This window comes from Nuphar pumila, chromosome 13 (genome assembly GCF_984573655.1).
Source record: "Nuphar pumila chromosome 13, dmNupPumi1.hap1.1, whole genome shotgun sequence".
NCBI lineage: Eukaryota > Viridiplantae > Streptophyta > Magnoliopsida > Nymphaeales > Nymphaeaceae > Nuphar > Nuphar pumila.
The window spans coordinates 10,584,997-10,602,287 of record NC_143261.1 but is presented as its reverse complement, the minus strand read 5'-3'; the positions used below and the strand labels follow the sequence as shown (position 1 = coordinate 10,602,287).

The following is a 17,291-nucleotide window of genomic DNA, read 5'->3' as shown; positions in this document are numbered from 1 at the left end:
GCTGTTTGGTGGCTGCTAGTTAGCATATTAAGCAGACCATCACTAAGATCAATTCATTTGAAATCAAATATGCGACATCATAAAAACCAAACAGCTTCTGATCAAATTTTAAGGCCAGCACCAGCTATCCAGATTCACTGTTAATTTTGACAGTGTAAAAAGAAAAAGGAAAAACAAACATATAAGCAAGTCAAAGCGAGGAGAAAATTCAGTTTAGTTGGATTTTAGAGATAGTAGCAAGCACATTATCAATGAGAGGTGTTAAAAGCACATTCCACCTCACACCTGAATCTTTTTCAACATGAAATGCTTTGCTAGATCTTACCGGCACCAGCATATCGATTTATGGAATGCATGAGCCTTCGCATAAGCAAATGCAGTTCAAATGTTTCTTACATATGCAGTTCATATGTCTGCATAAAAATCATTCATAACAATTCGTATTGCCATGGGAATCCTCACCAGATGGAGTCCATCCTCCCATGTCAGACTCCCAAATGAGTATCTGCCCTGAACTCTCAAGAGAGGATTAAAAGCCACAGTATATGTCAATTTGCTGATTGTAGAATTAAATGATAGTATATGCGGCTTTACTGAGACATCCACCCCATGAGGAGTTTCTACATGAACTCTGTACACAGCATTTGCCCCACCAACGTTTGTCACTGTTCTAGAAACTGTTAATCTTTTTGACAGATTTGGAATTGAAATTGAGGGGAGGTTGAGATTTTCCATCAACTTGAACCCTTTGCCACAGATAGTATGAGTACGTGACATTAGGCTGATAGCAGAGTCATTGTACCCCATGTTACAGAGAAAGGAGATTTGATCTGATATGTTCATGTCATAAATTAGCCCAGGGTCTGCAGCTTTGTTGGGATTCACATGGCCACCTCCATAATCAAATGGGTCTGCTGTCTTATGAGGAGATCCCTCTTCAACAATTCTCTGATCATATTCATCTTTAATGGTTGCTATATTTGGATAAAATAATAAGAATCAGTTTATGAAATATAATGATAACAAAAAAAGCAATGCAATGACATATGTTCTCTCTTTCCTACCAGTAGTGACTATAGCAGATTTAATGGCTGCAGGGCTCCAATCAGGATGCAAAGACTTGAGAAGAGCCACAACACCAGATACATGCGGGCAAGACATGGATGTCCCTGATTCAAGCTTGAAATGGAGATGTAATTGATGATTGGATTTTTGTAAGTGTGAAGCAGGGGACCAGGATGCCAATATGTTCACACCAGGAGCTGCAATGTCTGGCTGTACACATTAACAAATAAAGAAACAATTCCAAAGGTTGGTGATAAAAAATTGGCATAATTTTATGTAAAGTAGACTCCTAGCAGGCACAAGCAGGAACCATTTAGAAAGAGGAGCATAACCCATAAACAAACTGCAAGAGCATGACTGCTATAGCATTGACACTCGGTCACCAAGTATAGTTCTTTTCAAGGTTCAAAATATTCATTGCAATTCTTTATTCTTGCATGTTTCAGATGATAAAATTTAACTCCTATCACCTTTCCCACATAACCACCATTTTGCAACCGCAACAAACATGAAATGGCTACACTGTCAATGTCTCAGAGTATCAGACCTCGCCTGATGCTGCTGCTATTTTGTTCGTTCATATTTTCTATTATTAGCAGCCGATCTCATGTAATTGCGATAAGGCTTGATGATGACAATTATTATTATGATACTTTTTTTATTATTATCGTTCTTCTTTTGATGCAGATACGGAGGTATGGGAAAGGTAGGCTGTGAACAGGTTGGGCTTGGCATAGAACCCAAGGGTGTACAGATCCTAATCCAATCCTCTCCCTAAGATATTCCCCATGTAAACTCAGGTTGTGAGTGATTTTGGCTTAGGAAGGCCTGGTTCTGGGACTGGCAGTAGATAAACCGAACTTTATTGGGTAACAGTCCTGCTTTTTGGGACTTACATGTTGCCAGATCAGATCCTAGTAGGATCTCTCATGACTCATGAGATACAAGTTGGGGTTAAAAACGCCCTGCTGGGGTCTGGGTCCAACTAGGAATTGGAAACTGCTACGCTGGCCTCATATATTATTCAATCGACTTGCATAGATCCAACTTTAATTACCAGCAGTTTGGGTGGACTCAAACAGGATAACTGAATTTCCAGTGCTAAATAGTAAATACCATCAAACCATTCAAATCAAAGGAAATTTTAATCAAACCATTCAAATCAAAGGAAATTTTAATACTCAAAAAGAAAAACCCAAAAAAGGGGATAAACCTTCCTGATGGATAAGCCAAAAAACTCATCACCTTTAGTATTGCAGGAGACAAAGAACTAGGTCCACGAGAAGAGAAGAATGCAATTTCAGGAGACATAGTTGTTCCCAAAACTGTCTTGGTGGGGCCAAATCTCACAGTAGGATTTCTGTTTGAATGAAAAAAAAAATGACACATACCATCATTCTCATACGGAACATGTAAAAATTATTTTGCAGTTACAAAGACTAGAGATGCATTAAATAAATAATCGCATTTTTTAAAATATAACAATATATAAGGTGTAAAAGTATAATCATGCCAAGAGTATGTTATACCTTGTAGTTTGGATATACAACAGAATCCTTGTTCCAATCTCAAAATCGACTTGGACAGATGGGATATCAAAAGAAGTCTCAACATCCTTTGTTGGAAACTGAGCAAAAACAATCCCAACCCCCTTGGCCTTAATCACAGTCTTGGTAGCAACATCCATTGATTTCTGATTCCGAGATTGAAAACAAAGAACCACCTTCCCTTTTGCTGAAGTAGCATTCAAAGATCCTGCTTCACAACCTCTGCAACAACAGCCTCTCCTTAAGGAATGATTTCTCATATAGCCCACATGACCTTAAATGCAACTCAAAGAAATAAAAGGGCTATGATAGTGCACCTTGCTTTGACATTCTCTGTACTGCTTAAAGTAATATCTTCGGAGTACACTATCTGATAAACTCGGCTAGCATGTTTTCCTACATATAAAGCTTGACCCTGTATGAGATATTTCAACTGATCTTAGGTTTACATGAAATGCTGCATGTAAAAAGTGCAAAGTTTAAAATTCATCTAAACATGAATATGAAATTTGGAAAGCAATTGTTCGTACTGACATCTGAAAAATTATGTTTTGTCCAACTCCAACCCCAATCACATGTTGCTCAAAATGGTTTGAGACTGCAGGAACCATTATTTACATGACTGTGATGCAAAAATTCACCTAACAATGGAAACTAGTGGACAGTTGTGCATTCAAGCAGATAACATTATCATAGTTGGGATGTTACCACAAGAGTTTGGTTGTTTCCAAGGGTGATTGAAGTTGGGAATGAACGATCAATTGTCCCAGCAGCAACAGTTAAAATCCATGGAGCCCCATTTATCACTGTTTGAGAATACGGACCAGAATTCCCTGCAGAACATACCACAGTAACTCCTCTGGCAGCTGCATGGAAGGAACCCACAGCCAGTGCATCATCAATATATGATGAAAGAGGTGGCGAAGAACCCAAAGACACCGATAACACGTTAACACCATCAAAGATTGCATCATCAAAAGCAGCAAGAAGATCAGCCGAGCTGCAGCCACCAGTAGCCCAGCAAACTTTATATACAGCTATTCGGGCAAGAGGTGCACCTCCTCTGGATACACCTTGAGCAAGGCCCATAAAACTTGCATTCCTTACAAATGCACCAGCTGCAGTAGATGATGTATGAGTACCATGACCAACTGCATCACGTGGAGATAAAAACTCAACACCGTCGCTTGAATTCAACTTCCCAAATTCAGCATTATACCCTTTGATATACCAACGTGCACCTATTATTTTCCTGTTAGTGGAGGCACATAATGAAATTGAGATTGAGTGTTCTAATCAGTTTCTCCTTTCCAAAGTCAAGTCATTTATGCCATGCTCTGACTCTTAACAATGTATGGTAAATGCATAACAAGGTCGCCATGCTATTGCAGTATATTCACGAGTGCTCATGCGCACAATGTACAATTAGGCCTTTTACCTGAAAAGGATGCAAATGGAATCTCTCCAACATAGAAATGAACTTCTTAGATAAAATATTGTTTTTCTTCACTTTGTTACATAGGGTAAGACGATTTATGTGCCAACAATCAGGCAGGTGAAATCTCAACAAGAGTGTTCACATTAGCTGTAGAACTAACTTATATCTACTGTTACAATGGCAATATTAATACAACATAAGATAGTGACCATGCTTTGTTACTCAATGCATATTGTGTGTGCACACACATGTATACAACAACAACAACAACAACAACAACGCCTTCATCCCAAACAATTGGGGTCGGCGATATGAACCAAAAAGAAAATCATCTTGGGTCCTCCACATGAATCCTTCTCCTCCAATCATTTCTATCTAATGTCATGTCCTTGGTGAGGTTCAACGCATTCATATCCTTTCTTATCATCTCCATCCAAGTCTTCTTAGGCCTACCCTGACCTCTTTTAGCTAATATATTTTCCCATTTCTCCGTCCTTCTAACCGGAGCATCATTAGGCCTTCGCCGAATATGTCCAAACCATCGTAAGCGATTCTCACTCATCTTATTTTCAATGGATGCAACGCCTACCTTCTTACGTATTTCCTCGTTCCGAATCTTATCTTTTAGTGTCTTTCCACACATCCATCGAAGCATACGCATCTCAGTTACACTCATTTTTTGAAAATGATGTCTCTTGGCAGCCCAACATTCCGTACCATATAGTAAAGTAGGTCTAATTGTTGTCCTATAAAACTTTCCCTTCAACTGCAATGGCATTCTACGATCGCACAACACTCCAGTTGCATTTTTCCATTTCATTCACCCAACCTTAATCCTATGATTTACATCTCCATCAATTTCTCCATTCTTTTGAATGATAGATCCCAAACATTTGAAATAGTCATCCACCGCTATTTCTTGCTCACCAAGCTTCACTACACTCTCATCACTACTTCGTTGCTTACTAAACCGACATTCCATATATTTTGTCTTACTCTTACTCAACGTAAAACTTCTTGCTTCCAAAGTCTGTCTCCATAATTCTAACTTAGCATTAACCCCAACTCTAGACTCATCAATCAAAACAATATCATCAGCAAACAACATACACCACGACACATTTTCTTGAATTGATCTAGTAAGTTCATCTAACACTATAGCAAAAAGGAAAGGGCTTAATGCAGATCCTTGATGTAACCCAACCGTTATAGGAAAATTGTTTGTCACCCCTCCATAAGTGCGAACATTGGTTACTACTCCTTCGTACATATCTTTAATTATACTAATGTACTTGAGAGAGATACCTTTCTTCATCATTGTCCACCAGAGAACATCCCTAGGTACTCTATCGTATATATTCTCCAAATCAATAAAAAAACATATGCAAATCTTTATTCTCCTCTCTATATCTCTCAATAAGTTGTCTAAGAAGATGTATAGCTTCCATAGTTGATCTTCCAAGCATAAAACCAAATTGATTCTCCGATATCATGGCAACCTTCATCAACCTATACTAAATCACCTTCTCCTAAAGTTTCATAGTATGACTCATGAATTTTATACCACGATAGTTTGTGCAATCTTGTATATCACCCTTATTCTTATAGAGAGGCACCAAAGTACTCTTCCTCCACTCATTAGGCATCTTATTTGTCCGCCAAATCTTGTTAAAAAAATTTGCCAACCATACTAAACCTTTCTCACCCAAGCATTTCCAAGCCTCGATAGGTAAACCATCCGGGCCAACTGCCTTTGTGGATTGCGTTTTCTTCAAAGCCTCTGCAATTTCTTTCTTTTGAATCTTGTGCATGAAGTCACGATTCATCTCATGAAAAGGAATGGAGAAGTCTCCAAGATCTTGGGCATGTCTTCCATTAAATAGTTTATCAAAACAATATTTTCATCTCTCCTTAATCTCCTCATCTTTAACTAAAACCCTTTGCGTTTCATCTTTGATACATCTAACCATACCCAGATCCCTCGATTTCATATCTCTCATCTTTGCAAGCCTATAAATATCCTTTTCGCCCTCCTTGGTATCCAACTTGTCATAGACCTCCATATATACCTTATCCCTCGCGTTTCAAACTACTTTTTTAGCTTCCTTCTTTGCTACCATATACTTCTCCAAATTCTCATTATCACGACTCTTACTTAGATTTCTATAACACTCTCTTTTAACCTTAATAGCTAATTTGACATCTTCGTTCTACCATGATGTATCCTTACCTAGCGGTGCACCGCCTTTAGACTCACCCAAAACCTCCTTCGCCACCTTTCGCATGCAACCCGCTATCTTATTCTACATTGATTCTGCATCCTCCTCGAAACACCAATTAGCTTCCTTAGCTACCTGTTCTACAAACATTCCTTATTTAGCTTCTTTCAGTGCCCACCACTTAATTCTAGGATCTATCCTATGTCTATCCATTTTGTGGCATTTTCTAATTTTAATATCTAAAATTAAGACTCTATGTTGTGTAGTTACACTTTCTCCCGGTATAACCTTACAATCGATGCAACAACTCCTATCTCTCTTTCTGAGTAGGAAAAATCTATCTGACTCTTATTAACCCCACTTTTAAATGTTACTAGGTGAGACTCCCTCTTCCTAAACCACGTGTTGGCTAAGATCAAATCATAGGACAAACCAAAATCTAAAATCCTTTCTCCACTTTCATTTCTTTCTCCTATACCATAGCCTCCATGGATACTCTCAAATCCATCCCTACTAATGCCTACATGTCCATTAAGTTCTCCGGCGATGAAAATCTTTTCTCCATGAGATATCCCTTGTACTACTCCGTCTAAATCTTCCCAAAATTGACGCTTAATGGAATCGTCTAAACCGACTTGAGGTGCATAAACACTAATAAAATTAATAATATATGTACCTACTACTAATCTAATAAGTATAATCCTACCCCCCTTCCTACAGACCTCAACTACATTATCTATAAACTCAGGACTAATAACAATCTCAACTCCATTCTTATTCCTATGTATTCCTGAATACCAAATCTTATATCCCCAAGGTTGTATCACTTTTGCTTTCTCACCTACCCATTTGGTCTCTTGTAAACATAAAATATCAATCTTTCTCCTACACATAACATCTACTAACTCTACCAACGTACCAGTTAAAGACCCTATGTTCCAAGTGGCTAACCTAATTGTATGGTCTTGAACTATTTTTTTTACCCTCACCCGTCCAACAAAGTGTGGGAACCCTTGCCTATTTAACCCCACCCCCGGGCGCCGGTTTGACGCATCGCTTCTGGGCAATGTCCTAGCTACCCTTGCCCACTTATCACTGCCTCCGAGCCTATAGAGTACAGAGCGTCGCTTAGTAGGAAATGCCCCAACGAAATTCGCATATTGGTTCATATTCATAGGGTGTGACTAAGTTTTTACAATGGTTGTCACTGGCCTACCGCAACCCTTCGTTATCCGGGCTTGGGACAGACAGTGTATAACTAAACAGTTATGCACAAGATAAAAAAACACGGCCTAAAAATGTATAAAAAGCAAGTTTTTTTTTTTTGAAAAGAAACGACATGAAAACGCCACAAAAGGAGAATTTGGCAGAAGTACATAAAAAATACCTTGAATCGTCGCTCATCGAGAGGGGCTACCTCCGTCGCCCGTGTCGGATCTCCCAAGGCGTGAAAACCCCCTCCCTGCCGTTGAGAGAGAGAGAGAGATGTGCGGTGGGAGCTTCGTCTACCTCCAGCGATCCAGGTTCCGACGAGCTTCCTGCGTGAGAGAGAGAGAGAGCAGTTAATCGGGTTTGAGGGTTGGGGGAAGGCACCGACGAGCTTTGTCTGCCTCTGGCGACCCAGGTTTTGGCGACCCAAAGAGAGAGAGAGAGAGAGAGAGAGAGAGTATCCGGTAGTCGAGGGTTTCAGATTGTGTCCCTGCTCTGGTTCAGGCGACCCCAAAAAGAGAGAGAGAGAGTATCTGTTAGTCGAGGGTTTTGCTTCACGGTTAGTCGGCGACCCAGGTTCTGACGACCCAAAGAGAGAGAGAGTATCCGGTAGTCTAGGGTTTCAGATTGCACCCTGCTCTGGTTCAGGCGACCCCCCTTGATTTACACCAAAAAATTAAATGAGAATCCCTGAGCCTTTCAGAAATCCACGAAATCCCCAAATCCACTACGCCTACGAATGCCGATTCACGAAAATCTCAATCCCTCGTGGTTCCACTCGTGAGAAAGGTAAGGAAGGAGTGTGGAATGGCCTCACAAGATAGTGGTTGGTTGCTTGCAGTGGAGCACACACATGTATACATAGTTATTTTGTACTCCTTTTAAAATTCACTGATAATTTACAACTTTTTATGATACATTATTATTTAGTTGATTTACCTTTTGACAACATTGGCTTTCATTGCACCTCTACCAGATATTTTTGGCTTATGGACTCAAGCATTCAATGAAAGGCGTGGTAATTTTGTTCCAGTAAATCTGTCACCTAGGTATGGATGCTGGTACTGTGGCACATTATACAATACAGGTTTTTTGGTTGGTTTCAGAAAAGAAGGGAGCAAGGGGGTGTCACCGGGTTGAGTATGTTGCACACATACACCAACACAAGAGACATAATATATGTTGCAAATGGAGCTCTCCCCTAAAATAAAGGAAAAATATAGAGAATATAAAAAATCAAAAAGAAACACAATGTATCTCATACATTATATACATCTAGACCTGGGAACACCAAGCACCAGCACCTAGAAGTACCAATGTTGATATAGGTATGGGCATATCAATTTCCACCTAGTTGCCTATTTCTAAGTTTCTTGTTGTCCCTAAGGTAGTACTTGGTCCATTTTCTAATTTTCACATTACCAACCTTTAGGTATGACGTTTCTCCTAGTGACTATTATGCATAAGACCAGAATTTTAGGAATGTGTGTATGGGTGTGTGAGAGTTTTACTAAAGCACCATGAATTTGCTTTAGTCTCACATTATCAACTAGGTCATCCTCCCCCCTTCCCAACTCTATTATCCTAAACAGTTAATGTAGCATAGAATTAAGATAGGCAGCTCAGCTCTACTGAGTGTCAATGGCATAAAATTCATATGGTGTATTATGGTGTGGTTATTAATATACTGTAGGTGAAGAGATATAATCATGCTCTCTAAATTCAAAACAGGAAGCATATCACACCATACCTGTTTCAAACGTATTGTACGACTTGGTTTATTATTGGAAATCAAAATTTATCAACAAATTTGTTCTAACAAATCCAATTCATTCTAGACTATACTTTTCGGAAAGATTCGTTAAGATCCTATTGACCCTAAAGGGAAAGGAAATTTAAAAGTACAAAGAAAAACAAACATCTTTCAATCACTTACTATACTTTTGAAACTTCTTATTTGATGCATTGATGGTTGATGTTTTATTTTCATTATGTGATTTGTGTTTGCCTTTTCATTATGTATTTAAGAATGCTTGACTAAAAATTTTATTGCATGATGTTTATGAATTGGAACTATTTTTAATGAAAATATCATGATTCATATATCATCTATTGTTTATGTAGATTCGCTATATAATACCATTACTTCATTAATTAGTTTCATCTATATTGCAGTTCAACACTACTTGATTCATCATTTAGTACAACTATTTCCATAGTAAGTTGTTCTTATTCCATTTAATAATTTCTCCTTTTTCTTGTACTTATTTAGTATAAAACTCTATAGACCCTTCAAAGGAATTTGAATGAGTTTTTTATGACATTGATTGAGTACCACCAGATATCTAAGTTTTTTCTATTTATACATTTCTTCAAATCAACATAGATCAACAAGGACATTTGCATTTGTTCACTATGACTTCTTTATTTGATATTCTATGTCTCCTAAAGGTGGATTTGGTACTATATCTTTGTTGATGTTTCCTCTCGTATACTAAACTGTAATACAAGAAACATTAATCAAAAAGTACTAGAGAATATTTCAAATCCAAAACTCATTCCATTCTGTCTAAATTTCATTAATATGTGAAAAACCAGTTGGTACTAGCTTTAAACTGAAGGAAGAGATTCTTGTTTACTTTAGTCATACTTGTCTTCTTAAAATGGACTCATTCTTATATTTTTACACTCTTGAGAAATATGGCATTTGTAGAGGAGAGGACAAAGCAGCACATGACAAAGGCTACTGGATTGTGTATTCTTTAAGGTGAGGTTTTAAGAAGATGATTGACATAAAAGACAATGAAAATTCTCGATCTGTTCAATTGAGACCTTATAATGCAGTCACATTCTCTGTGTTTGTTTTTCAAATGGTTATACAACAACAAACAACAACAACTACGCCTTCATCCCAAAACAATTGGGGTCAGCGATATGAACCAAAAAAGAAATTCATTTAGGGTCTTCCACATGAATCCTTTTCCTCCAATCATTTCTATCCAATGCCATGTCCTCGGTGAGGTTCAAAGCATTCATATCCTTTCCTATCATCTCCATCCAAGTCTTCCTAGGCCTACCCCGACCTCTTTTAACTAATATATTTTCCCATTTCTCCAACCTTCTAACTGGAGCATCATTAGGCCTTCGCCGAATATGTCCAAACCACCGTAAACGATTCTCTCGCATCTTATTTTCAATGGGTGCAACACCTACCTTCTTACGTATCTCCTCGTTCCGAATCTTATCTTTTATAGTATTTCCACACATCCATCTAAGCATCCGCATCTCAGCTACACTCATTTTTTGAATATGATGTCTCTTGGCAGCCCAACATTCCGTACCATATAGTAAAGCGGGTCTAATAGTCGTCCTATAAAACTTTCCCTTCAATCGCAATGGCATTCTACGATCGCACAGCACTCCAGTTGCACTTTTCCATTTCATCCACCCAACCTTTATCCTATGATTTACATCTCCATCAATTTCTCCATACTTTTGAATGATGGATCCCAAATATTTGAAATAATCATTCACCGGTATTTCTTGCTCACCAAGCTTCACTACACTCCCATCACTACTTCGTTGCTTACTAAACCGACATTCCATATATTCAGTCTTACTCTTACTCAACTTAAAACCTCTAGCTTCCAATGTCTGTCTCCATAATTCTAACTTAGCATTAACCCCAGCTCTAGACTCATCAATCAAAACAATATCATCAGCAAACAACATACACCACGGTACATTTTCTTGAATTGATCTCGTAAGCTCATCCATCACTATCGCAAATAGGAAAGGGCTTAAAGCAGATCCTTGATGTAACCCAACCGTTATTGGAAAATTGGTTGTCACCCATCCACAAGTGCGGACATTGGTTACTACTCCTTCATACATATCTTTAATTATTCTAATGTACTTGAGAGAAACACCTTTCTTCATCATTGTCCACCAGAGAACGTCCCTAGGTACTCTATCGTATGCCTTCTCTAAATCAATAAAAACCATATGCAAATCTTTGTTCCTCTCTCTATATCTTTCACTAAGTTGTCTAAGAAGATGTATAACTTCCATAGTTGATCTTCCAGGCATAAAACCAAATTGATTCTCCGATATCATGACAACCTTCCTCAACCTAGACTCAATCACCCTCTCCCAAAGTTTCATAGTATGACTCATGAGTTTTATACCACGATAGTTTGTGCAATCTTGTATATCACCCTTATTCTTATATAAAGGCACCAAAGTACTCTTCCTCCACTCATTAGGCATCTTATTTGTTCGCCAAATCAAGTTAAAAAGATTTGTCAACCATTCTAAACCTTTCTCTCCCAAGCATTTCCAACCCTCGATAGGTATACCATCTGGGCCAACTGTCCTTCTTGATTTCATTTTCTTCAAAGCCTCTGCAATTTCTTTCTTTTGAATCTTGCGCATGACGTCACGATTAATCTCATGAAAAGGAATGGATAAGTCTCCAAGATCTTGAGCATGACTATCATTAAATAGCTTATCAAAATAATCTTTCCATCTCTCCTTAATCTCCTCATCTTTGACTAAAACCCTTTGCGTTTCATCTTTGATACATCTAACCATACCCAAATCCTTCGATTTCCTATCTCTCATCTTTGCAAGCCTATAAATATCCTTCTCGCCTTCTTTGGTATCCAACTTGTCATAAACCTCCTTATATACCTTAGCCCTCGCGTTTCGAACTACTTTTTTAGCTTCCTTCTTTGCTATCATATACTTCTCCAAATTCTCATTATCCCGACTCTTACTTAGATTTCTATAACACTCTCTTTTAACCTTAATAGCTAATTTGACATCCTCGTTCCACCATGATGTATCCTTACCTAGTGGTGCACCGCCTTTAGACTCACCCAATACCTCCTTAGCCACTTTTCTCATGCCACCCGCTATCTTATTCCACATTGATTCTGAATCCTCCTCGAGACACCAATCAGCTTCCTTAACTACCTGCTCTACAAACATTCCTTGTTTAGCTCCTTTCAGTGCCCACCACTTAATTCTAGGATCTATCCTATGTCTATCCCTTTTGCGGCATTGTCTAATTCTAAGATCTAAAATTAAGACTCTATGTTGTGCAGCTACACTTTCTCCCGGTATAACCTTACAATCGATGCAACAACCCCCATCTCTCTTTCTAAGTAAGAAAAAAATCTATCTGACTCGTATTAACCCCACTTTTAAATGTTACTAGGTGAGACTCCATCTTCCTAAACCAAGTGTTTGCTAAGATCATATCATAGGACAAACAAAAATCTAAAATCCTTTCTCCACTTTTATTTCTTTCTCCTATACCATAGCCTCCATGGATACTCTCAAATCCATCCCTACTAATGCCTACATGTCCATTAAGGTCACCGCCGATGAAAAGCTTTTCTCCATAAGATATCCCTTGTACTACTTCATCTAAATCTTCCCAAAATTGATGCTTAATGGAATCATCTAAACCTACTTGAGGTGCATAAACACTAATAATATTAATAATATCCGTACCTAACACTAATTTAATAAGTAAAATTCTATCACCCTTCCTACGGACCTCAACTACATTATCTATAAACTGACGACTCATAACAATCTCTACGCCATTCCTATTCCTATTTATTCCTGGTTATGAGATGCAATATATTTCCTAGAACAATATTGTAAAGCTCAAATCACTATTATTCACAATTTAGAATTGTACTAATTGTAGTTTGGAGGGATTATCAAAAAACAAAAAAAGTAGTTTGGAGATGCAACCAATCATTGACAAGAACAAACATCAAACCCTTAGTCTGCTCATGATTCTGGTGTTGCACCTCGGTAATTTCTTCTCAAGTAGTGAGATATGCAGATCCCCAAAACCTTTTGTTAATCCAGCCAGATTCGTTTCTTACAAGTTTTTTTACCTATATCCTAGGGCACTCTTGATCCCAGTCTACAAGTATTAGGGCCCTGGTGTTACATGACTATATAAATTACTAAGAGGACATAGCCACTGAATTATCCACAGTTCCACATGCCAAGGAGCAAAAATACATGGATTGTACTTTTGAAGTTTAATAATGTTCCACACAACAAACCTTGGTTACAACCTGTTAACATGAGAGAGGTGCTGTAAATTCTTTTTCTTGTTGGTAAAATAAATTTCTAGATTAGCACTGATTTTGAAATTTGAACATGAAGCTTCTCAGATGGGATAATGGCAAGTTTGGGATACACTAACTGGCTGATTTCAAAGATTTATGGAATTTAAACAATCTGCAGGCTTCATACAGTGAAACTCTTAGATGAGAGAGAGAAAGCTTATGTATTTATTAGACACATCACTATGATATCAATCATCATAGTACCTTATACCTATTTAATATTGATTAAAAACAAGCACATGAACAAAGTCAGCATGCACTAAGTGTGAGCTACAAAAACAAATGGAAATATGTCTGTCACTCTGTCCCCAGTTAGAAACATTATTCAGCTGCATCACCAATTTTACTGTCAATAACAGATATGGCTATTACCTGTTGCAATTGGAAGAGTTGAACTTTTCTCCTTCCTGGCATACTCCTTTCCAGTTTGGTGGAACTTTACCCACACCATCATCATTAAAGCTTTCCGATTCAGGCCAAATTCCTCCACACAACGATACAGAAACAAACAAATAAGTATGGCAAAGAGTAATTCCCACATAATAACCTACAATATACACATACATACCAGTGTCAAGAATCCCAATAATTGAACCATCACCCAACTTGCTCTGTGAAAGAATACCATCCATAGACTTGAAATTCATTTGCAAAAAATCCCAACTTCTGGTAGTATGCAGGTTAAGGATGCGGTTGGGCATAACATGAACCACTCCAGCAAATTCTACAGATTTTTATTAAGGCAAGAATACTCAAACAGATATTCCTAACTCCAAGAAACAATCACTTGCACAACTAAAAACAGTCACCTTTAATAAGTTTGGCCTGAGATGGAGTTAACAAAGCAGCAAATCCAGAGAACCCATGTTTGTAACTGTAAAGGATGGAATCTGCAGCTCCTTGTTTGCTAATAATCAACAATTCAGAACTAAAACTCAATCAAACACATTCCGCCATTTTCCAATTCCAATCTTTAAATAAAGGAGGGAAGAGATCACCTTCCAAGTACAGCAGAGAGAATTCCGTAGTGTGAATCCTGGATAAGATTTGGATCCCCCTGTTCCCTCCCTCCCATATAAACAATGTAAACCTACAAGAGGCAGAAGAATCAAACGCCCAAAATCACTTAAAAGAAGACGATAAATTATGACTAAAATAGTAGTTAATATGTACAGACAAACAAAGAAGTATTCCAAGTTCTAAACAAAAAGAAAAGAAAAACAAAAGTATTATACGGTTTAACGGATGCTAAGTTATTAATATGATACGGTTTAGGGGATAGGAGCATCTCCAACTCGATCAAAGTGGAATGTCTCGATAGCAACAGCCAAACCCTTTTCTAAGTTATTAGCTCATCAGTTATCACATGTAACTATGCAAATCTTAGTCCAAAGATAAAAACTATGGGTACCCAATTAACTGACTAAAGATTTCAATTATACAGTAGAAGAGGTATTGAGGGCATACCCATGCAGACAAAGTAATACCCGAAGCAAACGACATAGAAAGTATTAAAAAAGAATCACTTCAAAACTGGCTAAGCTCGTTTCAGTCTTCAAGCATAGAAAACAACCAAAACCAACCGATGTATCACGCACCACAACTTAAACAATAATGGGTACAGAGTAATCGAACTCACATTTCTCTCTGCAACGACATAGTGAAGCAGCAGGAGAAGAAGAAACCCAGTACCACCCACCATGGTTGCTGAAGAACAAAACCACAAGCAGAAAAAGAGTGAAGTATCAAGCATTTAAGCTCCAAACAAGAGATGGGTCATGTGGGTGACGCACTTTTTCATAGGAAACGTGGAAACGATTGCAGAAGACAGCAAATAGAAATAGGAAAAGGAAAACGAGTGTTCATTCGTGTGGTCCATTGTCGATAAGCGTACCTGCTCGGTCACTGCTCCTTTTGGGCCATTACTTTTGATGATGAAGCACAACGACCACCTATTATTTATATGTGCATTCTGCATTATTACGTTATTAGACTCTTATATGGTATAGGAGAGAGATTGGAATGGGTGGTACTCTCTCTCTCTCTCTCCTTGTCCGTTTTCTGAGTCACAGCATTGACCTTGTCTGAAACTCTTTTAATTATGTGGAAGAGATTCTGATTGCGTTTTGACAACTGATCATGGGTCTTATTCGAGAGGGTTGTGTATGTTCGCCCCCGATGATTCACTGAATCCCACGTCTGTGTTCGGGGCATTGAATGAGCACCACGTATACAAGCACATGGGGCTCGTATTCCCGTGTATGTTGACATAACTTTGCATCGGACTCTGGTGTTGTTGCAAAGACTTAAGTACCCTTTCTTTCTATTTTTCTCATAAAGTGATGGTTTGAGAAAATGACAAAAATGCCTTTCATTCAAAAAAGAAAAAACAAACAGTTCAAAAAAAGGACAAACATGTCCTCCATCCAGAAAGTCGAGGATGATGTTGACTCTTCAAAGTTTTCTTTTTTTTCTGTTCAAAAAAAGGACAAACATGTCTTCTTCTTTCTCCGTAAAACACTGTAAAACCCTATCTCTCTCTAGAGAAGAAATCAAGGGAAACAAAGAATTCTTCCTGGAGAAGGCCATGAACATCAACCCTCTCACTCTCTCTCCCTTCTCTCTCTACTTCTGTGCACATCCAACAGACGATCCTACATTGCTCCATCGTCATCTTCTTCTTCTTCCTTCTTCGTAAAACACTGTAAAACCCTCACTTTCAATAGAGAAGAAATCAAAGGAGGTAAAGGGTTCCTCCTGGAGAAAGTCATGAACACCAACCCTCACACTCTCTCTCCCTTCTCTCTTTACTTATATGTCTGATTTAGAGTTTTTGCCCTTACAGGAGGGGGGTCCGGGGGCTCCCCCCCGGCGTAGATTCTTTCGCAAATCGCTATAGCGATTTGTAGTGTTTCCGCACTATAGCGATTTGCGGAAGACACTACAAATCGCAAATCGCTATAGCGATTTGTAGTGTCTTCTGTGAATCGCTATAGCGATTTGTAGTGTTTTCGCAAATCGCTATAGCGATTTGTAATGTTATTCAGTAAGCAAATCGTTGTAAATCGCTACCCGAATTAGGACCAACTTGTCAGGGTCATATCTCCCTAACCAGAGGTCATGTTCCAAATCCGTAAAAAGTGGGGTCTTCGTTATTGAGTCTAGTTTATTTCTGTAAATTTTCAGCAAATTTTATTGTCATTTCATTCCCCATTTTAACTTCAACGATACATTACAACCACAATCATCAAAAGAAAGATTGCCCAAGCTAAGAGTCACCGTTCTCGCCCTCCTCCTCGACAGCAACCCAGTCGGTGCAGTCGCGCTGAGGATGGCCAGCAGAAGCTCCACCACGTCGTCTTCCTCTCCCTAGCGAGAAGGTCTCAGCGGAGCCGTCGTTCCGGTGACGGGTGTTCATCTCGTTCCGGTGACGGGTGTTCTACGAAATGTAAATCCCCCCTCCTGTAAGGGCAAAAGGCCATGAACACACTGGGAGGAGCCCTCAGACCCCCCTTCTGTAAGGGTAAAAGCTCTGAATCAGACTCCATAACTCTTCAAGTTGAATGATTCTACCCACACTGGTGATGCTACCCACGCTGGGAGGAGCCCCCAGACCCTCTTCCTGTGCAGGTCAGTCGGTGTTTGATGGAGCAAT

At 38.7% G+C, this 17,291-nt stretch overlaps 1 protein-coding gene across 2 annotated transcripts; it reads right to left on the bottom strand.

Moving 5' to 3' along the window:
* Positions 1-222: 222 nt before the first annotated feature.
* Positions 223-15,437, bottom strand: LOC149817734 (subtilisin-like protease SBT3.9). Of its 2 annotated transcripts, XM_089984655.1 has the most exons (11): positions 15,276-15,437; positions 14,635-14,726; positions 14,446-14,543; positions 14,205-14,360; positions 14,009-14,120; positions 3,321-3,864; positions 2,930-3,027; positions 2,595-2,834; positions 2,311-2,425; positions 1,065-1,275; positions 223-974 (listed from the first exon to the last, which is right to left on the bottom strand). In XM_089984655.1, the coding sequence occupies exons 1-11, from the start codon at positions 15,387-15,389 to the stop codon at positions 406-408; spliced, it is 2,349 nt and encodes a 782-aa protein (XP_089840781.1). In that variant the 5' UTR covers positions 15,390-15,437; the 3' UTR covers positions 223-405. The 2 variants fall into 2 exon arrangements, with proteins under 2 accessions (XP_089840781.1, XP_089840782.1); XM_089984656.1 differs by lacking the exons at positions 14,446-14,543; positions 14,635-14,726; positions 15,276-15,437 and having other exon boundaries at positions 3,321-3,853; positions 14,205-14,236.
* Positions 15,438-17,291: the final 1,854 nt, after the last annotated feature.